This window comes from Babylonia areolata, chromosome 2 (genome assembly GCF_041734735.1).
Source record: "Babylonia areolata isolate BAREFJ2019XMU chromosome 2, ASM4173473v1, whole genome shotgun sequence".
NCBI lineage: Eukaryota > Metazoa > Mollusca > Gastropoda > Neogastropoda > Buccinidae > Babylonia > Babylonia areolata.
The window spans coordinates 26,675,032-26,692,732 of NC_134877.1; the positions used below are offsets into that span (position 1 = coordinate 26,675,032).

General features: G+C 38.6%; 1 protein-coding gene across 3 annotated transcripts in view; it reads right to left on the bottom strand.

The window, feature by feature from the left end:
- The window catches only part of LOC143299875 (organic cation transporter protein-like), a 36,884-nt gene that overhangs the window by 17,677 nt on the left and 1,506 nt on the right, over nt 1-17,701 (bottom strand). For 2 of the 3 annotated variants that reach the window (XM_076613387.1, XM_076613372.1), the window contains exons 1-6: nt 16,234-17,701; nt 6,523-6,750; nt 5,190-5,338; nt 4,819-5,059; nt 4,003-4,106; nt 2,313-2,467 (exon numbers count right to left, since the gene is read on the bottom strand). The exon at nt 16,234-17,701 is cut by the window's right edge and continues 1,506 nt beyond it. In XM_076613387.1, coding sequence (XP_076469502.1) covers nt 2,313-2,467; nt 4,003-4,106; nt 4,819-5,059; nt 5,190-5,338; nt 6,523-6,726 — 853 coding nt within the window. In that variant the 5' untranslated portion in view covers nt 6,727-6,750; nt 16,234-17,701. Of the gene's footprint in view, nt 1-2,312; nt 2,468-4,002; nt 4,107-4,818; nt 5,060-5,189; nt 5,339-5,979; nt 6,213-6,522; nt 6,751-16,233 lie in introns of those variants that run through there. The other variant, XM_076613379.1, reaches the window with a different exon arrangement.

A 17,701-nucleotide genomic window follows, 5' to 3' on the forward strand; every position in this document is an offset into this window, starting at 1 on the left:
GCAGCATAAACTGAGTTAATTAAATCTCTCTCTCTTCTTCTTCTTCTTCTTGGCAAACCTACTGAATTCCCTCTCCGCAAATCTTTACAACATCACTGACTACGAGAAAGCCATCGATTATTAGCTGAATAGCTTTCGCGAAGTCTGTGATAAATATGCACCATTCAGTGCTCACAAGGAAAAGCAAATACCAAAACAAATGGTAGCAAAATAGTTTTGACGTTATGAATATAAAGCTGTTGAAGAAAAAATATGAAAAAGAGAGAATGCGAAGAAAAAAATGAAATCATTAAAACACAATGCAAAATCAACACAGAGTGTCATAAATCAGCAAACAGACAAATCACCAACATCACAGTAATCTCTTGATGTTATCAGGACATATGACATACGTATTATCCCGTTGTATCAGACAAAAGTACCGTACTGTATAAAACAACTTTACAGTGTTAAACAGCAGCTGTGTTGTGGCGTATATGGATCATGCTCCATGCTTTGACAGTTCATTGGAACTGAAAATTGAAACTGAAAGAGATAAAACAAATATGTGATTAAAAATATTGCCTTTTTTGTACTACCATCCATGTCAGTAACAGATGTGTTCAATACCCTGAATCACCTAAAGCAAGCAATGACTTAAGGACTTGATAGGGTTGATAACAAAAATTATAGATCTGCCAGATTCAACAATAACCATCAAGTCTGACCCATATTTACAACTTACATATTTTATAAAATAAAATAAAAATCATTTCCCATTAGAATTCAAATATGGAAAAGTATCTGTCTAATCGGATTTGGTGATAAAAGCCAACCAAGAAACCATATACGCATTTCTATTCAATCTTCATTGTCTATTCAATTAGATAAACATAAAAAAGTATATTTAACCGTATTTCACGACACTAAATTTTGATCTCTTGCAGAAAAAAGCAGTCAGGCTTAACAAATTGCTTGTCATACTGCACTTGTTAATTTTGTAGTCTACTGGCTTTACAACAATAACAACAACAAAAGCTTTCGATCTCACCGGCAATGAACTATTTTGTTGAGAAAAAGAAGAAAAGAAACAGACTCATCTGCTGAATGGAAAATCACACAATGGTATCAAACTGATATTATCTGTGTATAAATTAATGTCAAAGGCACAGACTCACTACAGTATTCCTCAAGGTTTTGTGCTTTGCCCTCTCTCTCTCTCATTCTCTGTATATATCAATGATCTCCCCTTATATACAAATGAATCATGTCAACTTTTCTGTGATGTTACAATCATACACATGTCTCTATGATTTTCAACAGTGTATCCCAGTTAATACAACCCACTGCAAACAAAATAACATCATGGTGTGATTTGAATCACATGACTCTGAATCCCATAAAACTAATCTGATATTTACTACATGACAAAAAAGTCAAAATTTGATTGTTCAGCTTTCAACAATTTACACAGACGGAGCAACTATCGAAGAAATCAACCGTGGCAAAGTATTAGGTGCCTTTATTTACATTTATTTTGCATAGAATGATCACAGTTACTGCATACCAGATACGATTTTAAACTTACATGCCATTATTTTTACATATATATGCGTTATCTCATCCATCAATTATGAATCAACGCTCTTTGACTGCAAGTACGAATCAACACCAAATTTTACTTGGTCTTAATATAAGACAATAAAAACAGTCATTCTCAAACAATCACATTTAGACAGACAAGACTATAAATCACTTGCTATCTTACAGAGAGAGAGAGAGAGAGAGAGAGAGAGAGAGAGAGAGAGAGAGAGAGAGAGAGAAGAAAATAAAGGAATTGCGACGGCGCAACAATTTCAGTCACTGTTCAAACAAATCTTGTGTCAAAGTTTCGTTAAGAGATTGTAGCAAACTCAAGATCCCTGTTCCAAGAACTGATTAATTCTAATCACGTTTATGTTCCAATGTTACTCTGGCAGTTTACCCTCGAACCAGCTCCCACCAAATCCCAGACCGTTCCGTAGCACAGCAACAGCTAAGAGGCATCTACACTTGATTTTGAAAATACTCAAGCCATACTTCTGTCGAACCTCTTGTTATCACTTTCCGTATACATTGAGCGCGCGCGCGCGCTATACACATGTACGAATGCACGTTAACTGATAAACAGTCAGAAATGTGATGAAGCTTTTCATTTTTGGAAAGATCTTTCTGATAGATATTCAGAACATTCAGAACCTACAAACCAGCAGTACTCGGCCAGTTAAATAACCAGCCAGACAACCAAACGACTGAACAAAGACACAACATGCACTGCTGTATATGACGCTGACCCAAGATAAAGCTAGCCATGTAAATGGCAGTTCCAAAGAACCCCACAAGAACACGGCAGACGAGGAGGTACACAACTTTGGGCACAAAGGCAGAGGCCACGTCCACAACTAGAACAGTCATGCTAGAGATGTAGAAGATCGTCTTTCTGCCCAGCCTGGAACAGAAGAATGAAAACATGCCTGTTTTGCCTCTTATGTCAGAATGATACAGTCACGTCACACACAAGGTAACTGCTTCTTTACATTTCGTACTGCTGTGTATGAATGACTGCATGCGTGTGAATGACTGATGTGAAAGTGCTATATAAATACTAAATACTAATACTTCTATGTGTGTCACATAACTTCAGATATATTCTTGTTGTCACTCCAGACGAAATCCCTCCTGTTTTACGTTCACCTCAAACATGTCTTTCCCAATCCCACCCCTCAAAAAAAAAAAAAAAAAAAAAAAAAAAAAAATCTCAGTCACAAAAGAAACTCACTTCCTCCATCTCTTGACCCAGATTCATATTCTGAGAACTATTCTCTGAAACTATGTTTAAACTTCATGGATGACTCTTAACGCTGAATCCCATAATCCCTTTCTGACAAACTTCAGCATTTCTGAAAGTATTTTCATCTGAAAGCAAGTGTGTAGGGTGGACAGACAATGATGAAAATGAGGGACGAAACGTGCAGTGACACTGGATAACAAGATCAGGGGTGGATTCGTTATGGTATCTATAATAGGGCTTCAATACCAATCAAATCAAATTTGCCAACATTGATCATTTTGATATTTCATTTCCTACTGCTGGCTATCTTTCATATCTATCACAGACCAGGGTATCTATCAAAGCTACCAGATCCGGGCATGATGCGTGCTGCAAGTGTTAATTTGTCTCCCAGTCAACACTTGTCCATGATTCCTGATTTGTATCAACAAGCAACATGTCTGAATTTTTACTTCCATATTGCCAACGTCTGGCCAATAGACCATGAATCGCATGCTTCCCATTAAACCATTTCAGTATAAATCAAGACTTTTGAATGCTTCACATTTAACTGTCAGTCCAGACCTGTCATTGCTTTACATTTAGCTGTCAATCAAGACTTTCCAACGCTTCACATTTAATTGTAAATCAAAACTTTCAATGCATCCCATTGTACTGTGAATCAAGACACTTTTAATGCTTCATATTTTACTGTCAGACAAGACTTTGCAGTGTTTCACACTTAACAGTCAATCAAGACTTGTCACTGTTTCACATTTAACAGTAAATCAAGGCTTTCACACAGATTGCCATTGTGTTTGACAAATCACAGGTGATCTGTCAGGTCTTACTGGGACACTCTTTATAACCACATGGATGGCTGTCATTCCTACCATCTTACCAGTCACATTTGAATCAAACCGAACAATGGTACTTTTCAGGTCTTTCTGTTCACAAAGGCAATGATGCTCAGGTTTTTCCTGTCAGACAGGCAGTTACATCACACACACTCAGGTCTTACCAGTCACACAGATAGCCACCCTGGTCTTACGAAGCACAGCATAAACATTCTGGTACTACAAAGCACAGGTCTTACCAGTCACACACGTAGACATTCAGATCTTTCCAGCAACAAGGTAACCATTCAGGTCTCACCAGTGACAAGGTGAACATTTAGGTCTTACCACTTACAAGGTAAAACATTCATCTCTTACCAGTCACACAGATAGCCGGTGACCAAGGAGCCAAAGAACATGCCCAGAAAATAGCACATGTTGAGATGAGCTCGGAAAACATTCCTGTCACATACCAGATCAAACTGCAAACACACACACACACACACACACACACACACACACACACACACACACAGGGATATATTGCATCATCATCATTGACAGTGTTCTTGCTTTATTGATGTTATTGCTATGATAATGATGATTCCGATGTCATAATAATGATAATAATAATAATGATTCTAATAATGTGCATTTTCAAAGCGCTTACCCTGTGACTCTAAGCGCAATTAGCAACACATGTGGTATGAATAAGGCATATGAATAAGATAAAAAAAATATTAACATATAAACTCAAACAAAAATGTTATTGTAAAAACAGTGTAACATCACTCACAAATCACACATCTCACCCCCACCCCCCACCCCCCCACACACAGTCTGGGGAGAATATAAAGATCGTAAGTTTAAAATATTGTTTGAACAATACATTCTTAGATTGGATTATTCTAAATGTATGTTTCTGTGTATGTGTATATGCATTTCGGTTTGCTTGTTTTTGGTTTTGTTTTTGTTTGTTTGTTTTTGTTTTTTTGTTGTAAGCTTGCATTAGCTAAATTACCTTCTTGGCGTTAGACCTATAAAACGCTATTGACCAATAAAAAAAAATGCCATTGTCTTTGTCTTTCTTTCTGTCTGTCTGTCTGCCTGTCACTCTTTCTCTGTGTCTGTGTGCCTGGATGTGTATAGGTGTGTGAATGAGTAAGTTCCCAAGAAAACAGAATAATGTAGGACCTGACTAATGACGGATGTCTCCACTACAGACGTATCATAGACCCATGCATGGCAGTCTTGCAGCTGGCGGCTTTCTTCACTGTGATTGGTGACAGTGCTGTGGTTCCCACGTGTGAAGATGGAGCACTGGGAATAGCTGGAGTCGTCACTGTGCTCCATGGGAATGGTCTGGTTCACCACCAGTCTGTGCTCTTCGTTCTGAATGGCGTAAGTGTCGCCCTGCCAGCCTGGGATCTGGCATCTGCAGGAATCAGCAACACTGAGGTAACTAAAGAAGTCTTTCCTGACCGTTTTAATCGATTTTGTGTGTATGTAAAATCATTCTTTAAACGTTTTTATTAATACTTTTAATGGAGTGAATTAGCCATCACCTATGGTAGGGCACGTGGAAGATGATGACAGCCAGCATAGTCTGCATACCCTTGGAGACCACAGGGAGGACAAGGAGGAGGAAGACACGGGTCTGGTATGGCCCCCACTCCCCAAGGTACTGGTGCAGATCTTCCATCCTTCGTAAAGTCTGTCAACAAATACATGAGCAAAGTTGTACTGGCGTCTTCCACGTCATGCCATGCTTTCGTTAGTATTTTGGGGGGTTGGCTCTCTGCCATATATATTAAAGATGTCATTGCTCAACAGCAAAAGAAACGTGACAACTAAAGAGAAGCCTAGAGTAGAACTGAATTCCTTTGCCACTAGATACCTGCAAAAAGATCCTGTGCATCAAATGGAGCGATGTCAGACAGAGATCCAAGAAAATGATTGTGAACACACAAAATAATGACAAACCAAGCTATGTGTTCCATGAATGGAATGTGAAAAAAAAAGAAAATCTCAACATTTTTATATACTCTATTTCACTTCTCTGGAATTCATTCCAGCACGCCACACGACATGAAAATAGCAGTACCCACTCATCGTTACATGTAAATCACAACACACAGCTACAAATCAATCAATATACAAACGAAGAACGAAAAAGCAACGAATGTATCTCACAAACGCTGCTCCTGTCTTTCACACAGCAGCTTTTGCAAAGGAAAGGGCGAACATTTTACCTGGTTTGTAAAGCGCACACCATTCATTTCACAAATTCAGCAAAGAAATAGTGCGTGCCGTGCATATGTCAGTAACAGAATGACTCAGTTACATTGTACTTGCCAGTGTCACGATCGACGCTGCAGGAAAACTGACTACAGATCACCACTTTCTGTGAACACTGACAATCATCCACGGCGACAGATGTGAACAATATCACCTGACCGGAGTTGTTTTTGCCTTCCTCTATGCGACACCACCAAAACAGGCTTGAAGGAACCGTTTGGGCGTGACAGGAGAGCTGTGTATGGGCAGAAAGTCTGACTCCCAGTGATCGTGTCTCTCTGCATGAGTTCCTTGAACAAAAACCACAGGCCCATGACGTTTATGACAAAAAACCACAGGCCCATGACGTTTATGACAAAAACCACAGGCCCATGACCAGAGCTTAAGTTATCAAAAGGAATTGGGATCTGATTACGTGATAATGGCTTGAAAGAAAAAAAAATTTCCTTCTTGTGGTGTGTTTAAATTCAAGCATTTCTTTTTAAATCTGCAGATATACGTACTCTCTCTCTCTCTCTCTCTCTCTCTCTCTCTCATTTCACCCAGCAAGTTGACACCGCGGACAATACTACACGGTGTCACCCTTGGCCTGCTCCTCACCCTTTTGTTCTGGGGCAGTTTGCTGTTGAGATGTGGAGACGTAGAGCAGAACCCTGGACCCGGATCCAAAACGGACGGCCTGAGGCAGACCAGGTTGGGCAGCGCCGGACGCAGGACCAGCACGGACAGAACCACGACTTCCGACAGCAGCAGGCAGACAATTTCCTCTTCACAGCAATCTACCCTTGCTGATGTTTTCGACATGCTCCAGTCCTTGGACAGTAAGTTCTGTGAAATGAACACTTAAGTCTCTGGCATGGAACAATCTATGAAGGAAATGAGTGAGCAGTATTGCACTTTGTCAGATGGCATAAAAGATTTGAGGGAGGAAGTGAGGGTACTCAGAAAGGAGAATGAGGATCTAGCCAAGGTCAATTCAGATCTCATGTCCAGGATTAATCAATTAGAAATGAAGACTGATGACCTAGAGGGTAGATCTAAAAGAAATAACCTCATTTTCTATGGAATAAGCAGGGATCAAAACGAAACAAATGACCAGTGTGAGGGAAAGGTGCAGGACCTTCTTACTGACGCACTGGATATGAGTCAGCACGTTGAACTGGACCGGGTCCACCGTTTGAATGGCAGACCTGACTCCCCTATCATTGCGAGGTGTTGTTTTTACAAAGATAAAGTACAGATTCTGAAAGTCAAAAAGAAACTGCAGGGCTGTAATATATTTGTGGGGGAAGACTTCTCATACCGTGTGAGGGAGATTAGGCGTAAACTTTCCCCTCATCTGAAGAAGGCCAGAAATGAGGGGAAAAGAGCCACAATGGTTTACGACCATCTCCTTATAGACGGCAAGAAATTCTTTCTTGGCAGTCAGGACACACTACAGGAATCAAGACAGGGTAATGGCCGGCCAGTCGAACTGCACTGTTTTTCTCCTATTGAGAAGAGGAACAAAGTTAACGAAGCACCGTTTGTGTGTTTTCCTGTCACAGATGTCAGTTCCTCACATGAACACGTCAATATAGGTGAGGTCAGCGAGGTCGAGCAATCGGCTTATAGCACGAATGAGCATAAGAAAGTGAATGACTGGTTTGATCAGGAATGTGCACTTTTTAAAAGGAAAACAAAGAAACTGTTGCGAAGATGTCGTCGTACATTAAAGGTTGAAGATAATATAGAATATGTGATTGCTAGACGTGAATATAAGTACTTACTTTAGAGAAAGAAGAAACAATACAATAAATCTTTGCTAGATAAACTTGTAATGACAGTTGATAATCAGAAAGAATTCTGGGATACTGTTAGAGGAGTGTCGTTTAAGAGAAAACAAACTAGTAATAACATATCAGTTGATATGTGGTTTCATCATTTTCAAGCCTTGTTAGAAAAAGATGTTAGTAATATTCAAAATGGTGACACTCCTGATGTTGAGTTAGAAGGATATATCAATCATTCAATTTCTGTGGAAGAAATATTACTTGCTTTCAGAAAATTAAAATGCCGAAAGGCGGCTGGTCCTGATGGTATCATTGCTGAGTTATTTAAGAATGCAATCGAACAGGTTGTGTAGTTTTTCTTTAAAATGTTTAATAAACGTTTCGATAATGGTATATTTCCAGATAGCTGGTCTGAATCTATTATTCAACCTATTTTCAAGAAAGGCGACATTAATAATCCAAACAATTACAGAGTAGTTTCTTTGATTGATGGAAGTAGCAAGTTATTCGGAACAATCATTAATAATAGATTACAGGAGTGGGTGGAAGAAAATAATATTACAGGTGAATGTCAAGCTGGGTTTAAGAAGGGATATTCAACAGTCGACCACATGTTTACTTTGCTAGCCTTAGTTCAAAAACAATTTTCACACAATCATAAATTGTATGTAGCATTTATTGACTTTGAAAAAGCTTTTGACTCCATAAATAGAAATCTTCTTTGGCAAGTTCTTATAAAAAAATGGTATAAAAGGAAAATTGTATAGGTGTATTAAAAGTATGTATGGTGTAGTTAAAGCTAGAGTCCGATGTGGTGCCAAACTGACAGATTATATAACATGTACTTCTGGGGTTAAACAAGGTGATGCAAGCAGTCCAGTTCTTTTTTCTTTATCTCAAAACGAATTAGCAATAGAAGTAATTAATAATGGTAGGCATGGTGCTGTGTTTCCACTTGATGCTTTTGAATTGTTCATTCGTTTGTTAGCAGACGATATCATTTTGATTTCAGAAACAGTTATAGGCCTACAAACACAATTAAATAGTTTACAGCGTGCAACAGCATCTCTTCAATTAAAGGTAAATATGTCTAAAAGTAACATAATAGTATTTCGGAAAGGTGGATATTTAAGTGTGAGAGAACGATGGTTTTATGATGGTGTTGCAATGCCTATTGTTAATGTGTATAGATATTTAGGAATTCTCTTCTCAACCCGTTTAAGTTTTGTTGCTGCTTGCAAGGAACTTGCAAGTAAAGCAAAAAATGCTTTGATATGTGTAATGAAAAGATTATATATGTTAAACAATAATTCATTTAATTTATTCTTTAAGCTTTTTGACTACCAAATACAACCAATAGTGCAATATGGATCTGAGCTATGGTGGCTAGATAATGCTGTTTTTCATTGTGAATCAGTTCATTTGTTGGCTTTAAAGAAATTTTTAGGAGTAGATATGCGAACGCCAAATGACTTTGTTTATGGTGAAACAAACTGATATCCTATATATATAAACTCTGTTTTGAATTGTATTCGCTACTGGATCAAACTTGTTCACATGGAAGATAGCAGGATACCGTCTAAGGCTTATAAAATATTGTATGATTTAGATATCAAGGGAAAGAAAAACTGGGTAACTAAGGTTCGTCTTTGTTTGTTTGAATATGGATTTGGTTTTGTGTGGATGGAACAGGGTGTTGGAAGTGTTAATGGTTTTATATCTGTTTTCCGCCAAAGGCTACTTGATTGTAGATGGCAGACTTGGAATAATCATATTCATACCAGCGAGAGATTTGATATGTACAGAACTTTCTGTAGTGCATATGATTTAAAACCTTATCTACTGCAAGATATGGACAGGCATTTGAAATTTATAACAACGAAATTTAGATTAGTAATATCAGAACTGACAGTGCATCGCTCAAGATACAAAATTTCTAGTACGAATGATTTAGTCTGCCCTCTATGTAACGAATCTGAAGAAAACGAATTGCATTTTGTTCTTTGTTGCCCAGTGCTAGAAAATATTCGTGAAATGTTTATAAAAGTAAAATATTACAAACATCCCTCTTTGTTTAAATTAAGTCTGTTAATGTCGTCAAGCAACAGTAAGGACGTTCGTGATTTTCCCTTGTTTTTGTATAAGGCTTTCAAACTTAGAGAAATAGTCACTTCATGAAATGAATATAATTATGTTTTGTTATCTGCATTTATGCTTGTTTGCTTATGTTGTCTTATTGAGTTGCATAATGTTCATATTAATCCCTTCACTTGGGGCTGAGGTCTATATGTGAATAAACCATTCCGTTCCGTTCTCTCTCTCTCTATTTCTTTCTCTGTATTTCCCATCGCCTTATTTGCTATTTTTTTATGTCTCTTACATTTGTGTTTAAAATTTTATCATAACTTTTCTGTGTTAATTTCACCTGAATCATTCATGTGTAGCATTCATGCTAGGGTTTTGTTGTTGTTTTTCCCTTGGTGTGTGTGTGTGTGTTAGTGTGCGTTAGTGTGTGTGTGTGTGTGTGTGTGTGTGTGTGTGTGTGTGTGTGTGTGTGTGTGTGTGTGTGTGACTTGCTTCCGTTTCGTACAGACGTGAGCGATGTTGTGTCTCTCAGTTTGACGCTGCGCTATACTTGTACATTATACATGTATTAAGTATAGCAACATTTATATGCCTATGTGTTGTGTATCTCTTAGATCAACGATGTGTAAGTCGGCCAAAGTGCTAATGTCTTCACCGTTGGAAAATAAAGATTCATTCTCTCTCTCTCTCTCTCTCTCTCTCTCTCTTTCTCCAGACCCCAACCTGGATGACGTGGTGGCCAAGATCAGCAACTAAAAGCAGGGACTTGAACGGTAAGTTTGGCATAGTGGTGTGACATGCGACATTGCTGTTCGTGCGAATGAATGCGAGGAAGATTGTGAATGGGTGAATAAGACGGGAGGGGACAATATCATACATAAAAACATGGAAAACTTGGAGTCTTCTGTAAATAGCTCTTCATTTCTTCACTGGAATATTTGTGGATTGTTTTCTAAATTGGGTGATTCTAGTTTTGTTCATTATGCCTCATCGTTTCATTTTATTTGTTTTGTAGACATGTTTGTTGAAAAATTTTAATCTCGTGGTTTTAAAGACCGTTTGAATCTCGTGGTTTTAAAGGCCATAAAGTGTATATCAAACCTGCTATTAAAATGACACAAGGGAGATGCTCAGTGGAATGATTTGTCTTGTACATAAAGCCTTGCTTTCATATGTTCAGTATAGTGATTGTGACACTTATGTGTACATATGTTCCTCCTGAAAATGCACCGTAGTATAGTGTGCGTGGTTTTGATAATGGTATTGATATTTTGGAAGAGTGTACTTTGGAGAAATTGTTGTCTTCAGATGATGCTGACTGGTTATTATGTGGAGATATGAATTCTGTAACTTCTGATATATCCCCTGAAATTTTACATGAAGGTGAACTGTACAAGTGTCATAAAAATGCCTGTAGTGTGATGAACAGACATTCTGAAGATAAGGTTATGAATTCTTGTGGAAAAAGATAACTTGAAGGTCGTTTCACATCCATTTCTGATTTAGGAACCAGTGTCATTGATTATTTCATAGCATCTGTAAATTTGTTTGAAACTTATTTCAGAAGATAATACGACAGGCAACAGAAAGAATTGAATCTGATCACGTACCCCTTGTGTTATTCATTGAAAGACAGTCTCTAAGGCAGTGTCATGATAATTTTGATTATGATATGAATCAGTCCATTGTCAAATATTGTTGGAAGTCTATTTATGATCAACATTTTTCTTTATCTATGAAATCAAATGAAGTTTTACTAGAGAGGTTTATGCAGCAGAAGATCTTATTCATGTTTATGTAAATAAATCTTTGGATATGTTTCATCAAGCCGAATATATGAAAAAGCAGATATCGTTAAAGAAAAAAAAGTTGTTTGTAATGATTGGTTTGATCATGAATGTAGACTGGAGAGACGTAGAGTTCGCAGACTATTGTGCAGGGGAGAGGGGACGCATGCGCTCCTGCATGTGTGTATATCTCTCTGCTTTGTATTTGTTTATTGCTGTCTGTTTGTCTGCTTCTCTTCCTCCCCTTTTTACTCTGTGTCTGACTGGTGCAGTTTCAAGCTAGAGACGCTTTGACACTTCAGTGCCATTGATCTTGAGGTCCTTATGACATAGGTAAATGCGTCAACATACTTTCACTGTACAACAAACCGGTATGATAAACGAATAAAATGTTGAAAGCAAATATTGAAGCAAAACAAAGTTCTTTCATTGAAGAAAAAATGGTAGCAACCAAAAGCCTACCCAACACATAATAACTCCATTCATTCATCTGTCAGTGCATTATGCAACACATTTTAACACTGGCTGCAGAAGAAAAGAGGGGGGAGGGTTCTGCAATAAGTGAAGTCAGTCAAGCATTTCCTCAATGGCGATGTTCCCTTTCACCACTCCTTGCACTCAAGCGGTAACCTACAAAATAAAGATATCAAATCACGACTGGAAATTCGATGTGCGTGTGTGTATGTATGTGTGTGTGTGTGTGTGTGTGTGTGTGTGTGTGTGTGTGTGTGTGTGTGTGTGTGTGTGTGTGTGTGTGTTCTTACCACATACATTCCAGCAATGAATATCACATGAGATTGTAGCGTGATGCATTGATCAGCTACCATTCCAGAACTGTATGGGAGAGAGAGAGAGAGAGAGAGAGAGAGAGAGAGAGAGAGAGAGAGAGAGAGAGATGAGGGGGAGGGGGGGGGGGAAGACAGGCAGACATGCAGACAGTGAATGAATGAATGAATCTTTATTTTCCAACGGTGGAGATATCAGCACATTTGCCGACTTACACAGCTGCCATTGATTTACGAAACACACAGACATATACACATCGAATACAGTTATACTCGGTACATGCAGGCTACAAGCACAACACAGCCTTAGTCTGAGAGACACAACATAGGTCATATGTTTACGTAACGAGAGCGAGTAAAACACTACACGCACATTTTTACATGTACACACCCCTAGCAAGAATGTTACACATGACTGATTCGAGTGAAATCATTGCAGTGCTCACAGAGAAGTAATGATGAGATTAGAATAAAAATCTGAGAGAGAGAGAGAGAGAGAGAGAGAGAGAGAGAGAGAGGCATTGGTGCAGTGACATTTAGGCTACATGTTCATTTCAAACTCGGTTCCCCACGACTACGTTGGATCAAAGAACAGTAATTTCGATACTAGAAGCATTCACACGTATGTGTGTACATAATTCGCACTTACATGCCAGCCTTCACGGTACATGAACATAGCCGGTACACACTCCATATATATACATACTCACATACGCTTGCATGTGCACGTGCGTGCGCGCGAACACACGTGTGTGTGTGTGTGTGTGTGTGTGTGTGTAGAAAATACAAATGTATGGACAGTCATTGATTAATGCTCATGGCTCAACTCTTCTCCAAAACCCCTTTCCCCCCAACAACAACAAAACAAACAACAACAACAAAACAAACAAACTCATCTGGATGAAAGCTGGTTGTGCGTTTTAAATACTTCGTCAAGAAATCGAGAAACCTGAAATACAGTCACTTCATCATCTGCTGTCATAACTCGTGCTTCTGCTTCTGGACCATTTTTGTCTAAAAGTACTGAACTACCACACCAGAGAACGTGTCCTTCCGTCTCGATCTCAGTTACGTATAAAGGACACAGTAATTGACTCGGACTGACATCATTTTCATAGCGAAGTCTGTGAATGAGAATTGGAGATATGAACAGCGAGTAACAATGTCGGAAACATCCTCTGATTTTCACGCTATGCAGATTTCGCTTTTAAAGACAATAAAAATCATACCGTTCTGTTAAATCAATATCTGCTGTCCATGTTTGACAGTACTGGTCCGTGTGTCTTTTTATTTTTCTTATTTTTTTAATTTTCAAACACTAATAAACCAGTCAACGTCATCTACACTTTGTTGTTGCCAATATAACTTTTTATATACCTTTCCTGGAAGTCTGTCTGGCACATCTTACAGCAGAATGAATGAAGATGGGAAATCTACCAAGATCTCCGAAGACCATCTTATTTGAAGTCTGAAATCCAACGTTCAAAACCTTTTTACAAGCAAATATGTGAACCCTTTCTAAAACATCAAACTGCCGAAATTCTCATATTTCAGACCCGTACATGATTACGAGTAAGACTTGAGCAACATATATACAAAATAACACATCTTTTTTTCAACAGACCCCAATCTCCAGAGAGATCTTAATATATGTACAGTTCTTACTTTTGCCCTTGTCGCAAGCTCTGAAATAGCTTGAGAGAGAGAGAGAGAAAGAGAGAGAGAGAACGAACGAACGAACGAACGATTTATTCAATATAAGGCCATCGCCCCATTTGAAGGGGTTAAACAAAGGTAAAGAAGATTTTCTACCTTATATAATGTTATGAATATTGTTAACATACAAAAAACATACGGACACAAAAGTATTGCGTGAACAAGTAAATACTAAGACTCCAAGAAAAAAACAACAACAGAACGAACAAGCAACAAAAAAATCAATCGTCATTGTCTTACTCTCTAACATCCAATAATTCTTTTGCGTTCTCACGCCTCTTCAAAGCTTTGTATATAGAGAGAGATAAATTTATCATTATCATTATATTTTCATTTTTTGATGACAAGAGCATTTGTAACGAAAACAGGTTGTGCCTATCATGATAACTGTGTGGTATAAATTTTGTTCTTAAATCGAGAAGATAGTGGCGGCGTAATACAATGTGGATTTCATTTTCAGTTTTTTTCTTTACACAATGGACATATTTAATCTTTCTCGTAACTGTATCGGGAACAATGTACAGCAATTTCCGACATCCCCAATCTAAATTTTGTCAATGCATATCTCTCATGTCTATTCATATTCAATAAGGTTCGACGGTGGGAAGTGTCTTAAATTTTCCATAAAAGCTAAACCTATCACTTGAATTGATGTGTTCTTCCCACTGTTGCCATCTAACATCAATGAGTCTTTGCCTGAATGTCCTAATACAAGTTTGCATGCATCCTACCCCCTGATATTCCCAAACATACAAGAACCCATTATTACATAGAACATTTCGGACTTTTGTTACCCAGTTGGTTTTTCCTTTTTCGTCCAGTAACAACAACGATTTGTAAGCTTTTGACGGTAATCTGTTTTCATCCATTTGTACTAATCTGAACTAATATCTTACACTTCGAACAACAGCATTGATACAAATAGGAAATCTTCCAAGTTCTCCATACACTAAATCGTTTGGAGTTTTCATGTTGAAGCCAAGGTATCTTTTTAATGCAAACAAATGAACTTTCTCAACCACTGATGAACTAGATTCAAGACCCCATAATTCAGCTCCATAGAGAGCCACTGGCTGTACCTGAGTATCAAACAATTTTATATATATGTTCAGAGAAGTATTGTTAAAATTATACAACTTACTTAATATAGACAGAAGACATCTTTTAGCCCTGCATGCCAGATCTTCACAAGCAAACTTAAAACTGAGTTTCGTTGAAAAATATATACGAAGGTATTTATATGAATTGACAACTCCCATCTTAGTACCATTATAATACCATTTCTCACAAGCAGCAAAAAACCCCACCTTTTCTAAAGACCACAATGTTACTTTTACTGAAATTCACTTTAAGTTTCAAATTTGAAGTCCCTCTGGCTAAACTGTTTAATTGAGACTGGAGGACAACAAATGTTTCGGATAATAACAAAATATCATCAGCAAACAAAAGTATGAAGAGCTATACAAGACTATTATCCAGTCTGGCACCATGCCGACCATTTTGAATTATTTCAAGAGCCAATTCGTTAACAAATAGTGAAAATAACACAGGACTACAAACATCTCCCTGTTTTACACCACTTGTACAATTGATGTATTCTGTAAGTTTATCGCCACACCTTACTCTAGCTTTAACACTATCATACATGCTTCTTAAGCATTTATATAACTTCCCGTTTATACTATTTTCCAGAAAATTGGCCATAGTAATTTTCTCAAAACTGAATCAAATGCCTTCTCAAAATCTATAAAAAGCTACGTATAATTTTCTGTTTGAGAGAGAGAGAGAGAGAGAGAGAGAGAGAGAGAGAGAGAGAGAGAGAGAGAGAGAGAACAAAAACTTTAATCTCCAGGCCTCGGCCCCGAAAAAGAGGTCAAAAGTACATTTAGCGACAACTCAATGTAAAATACACACTAACTTAAACCCGTAGAACAAAAGCGCCTAAGCAAAAACATCTGAACTCTGAAGGTCAATCATATGTTCACTTGCTGAGGAATGGTTCTGTATATAGTATTCGTAAACTCTGTGTTTATATATTTAATGCCCTGACGATACGACGGGAATTCGTTGACGGCAATGAAGACATTTAGAATAAATTTACAATAAGAGAGAGAGAGAGAGAGAGAGAGAGAGAGAGAGAGAGAGAGAGCAAATATTTACACTTACCAGTATTTGTAACGTAAGGATGTTGGCAGACTAGATCTCTGTCAACATGACATAAGGAAATGTCAATGATCCAAACACTCTGGATGTGAGCAAAAAATCTGCAGATATGCCTACGTCCTTCACTGCCTTTCTGTACGCGCGCGCGCGTGTGTGGGTTTGCCGACAAAACTCAAGCACGCTTTGAGTGACAAATAAAAGCAGGGTGAGGCACATTAATGTTATTACATCGCGCTGTTCCAGCTGGGCAGCTCTGAGGAGGAGACTACCCAGCCATGCTTTGGTGGTTTCACCACCACACTGGCCCGCTGTGTCGCGAGCCAACAACTTCAGCAAAACGCGACAGCAGAACCAGAAGTGATCCAGGCAACGAGCTTCTCGTTTTCCGTTCACCCGATGTCCTGGGCATTTGCGCACGCATGCACACACGCGCGCGCGCGCGCATGTGTGTGTGTGTGTGTGTGTGTGTGTGTGTGTGTGTGTGTGTGTGTGTGTGTGTGTGTGTGTGCATGCCTCTGTGAGTGCATGCGTGTGCATATGTATGTGTTAATGTGTAGTGTGTACTTTTGACTCAAATATGTGTGCATGCAAGTGTATGTACACAAACACACATGCATTAATGTCCGCTTGTTTGAATCAGCGCTTGAGCACGTGTACACGCGCGTGCATGTGTGGGAGTGGTGGGGCAGGAGAAATAGTGTGTGGGTTTTGTTATTGACGACAGAAGTCAATGACAACGTGTACAGCTGACTTCTCTGTTGCCCTTGAGAGCACCGGGACAAGGTGTAACATGGGGCAGGTTCCGAAATAAGACAATATGGACCTGTCGGCCTTTTTTCCCTGCCGTTTCTTCTCCAAACCCGACCATTGCCATCCACAAATTTAAGCGAAAACAGGCCTGCACGTTGCGAAATACACGTGAGAAACCCCTGTTTTGCAAAGTTAAGTTGTCGTTCCTTTAAATCATTGTGTTCTGACATAGTGAATTATGGCAAACGAAAAGTTCATGAATATTTTAATCTCATGTTTGTAGCAGTTTTGCATATTCAGATGTCATTTTAAGAAAATGCCGGTTTAATGCAGCGCCCCCGTATAGGACAGGTGGAGACGGGGCAATTTCATGCACTGCCTCAACCTACTGCAGGCTGTCTCAACCTGACCCCCATGCACATATTTCTTCAGTCACGTTTATTCCAGATGTTTCATCTTAGTTTGACTTCCGTTTGACAGGATCTTGAACAAATGCAAACTTTGAACAATCAAGTTTGACAGGATCTTGAACAATACAAATTGAACGATCACTTTTGTTATGTACTGAATAACACAAACTGACCAATTACGTTTCGCAGGATCTTGAACAAACACCAGCTCTGAACAATCACCAGGCCGCAGATTCAGTGTCCCTTACTCACCAGGGAATTCTCAGCCAGGTGTATGATCTGCCTTCATACAGTCAGCAAAGTGTGCCTCC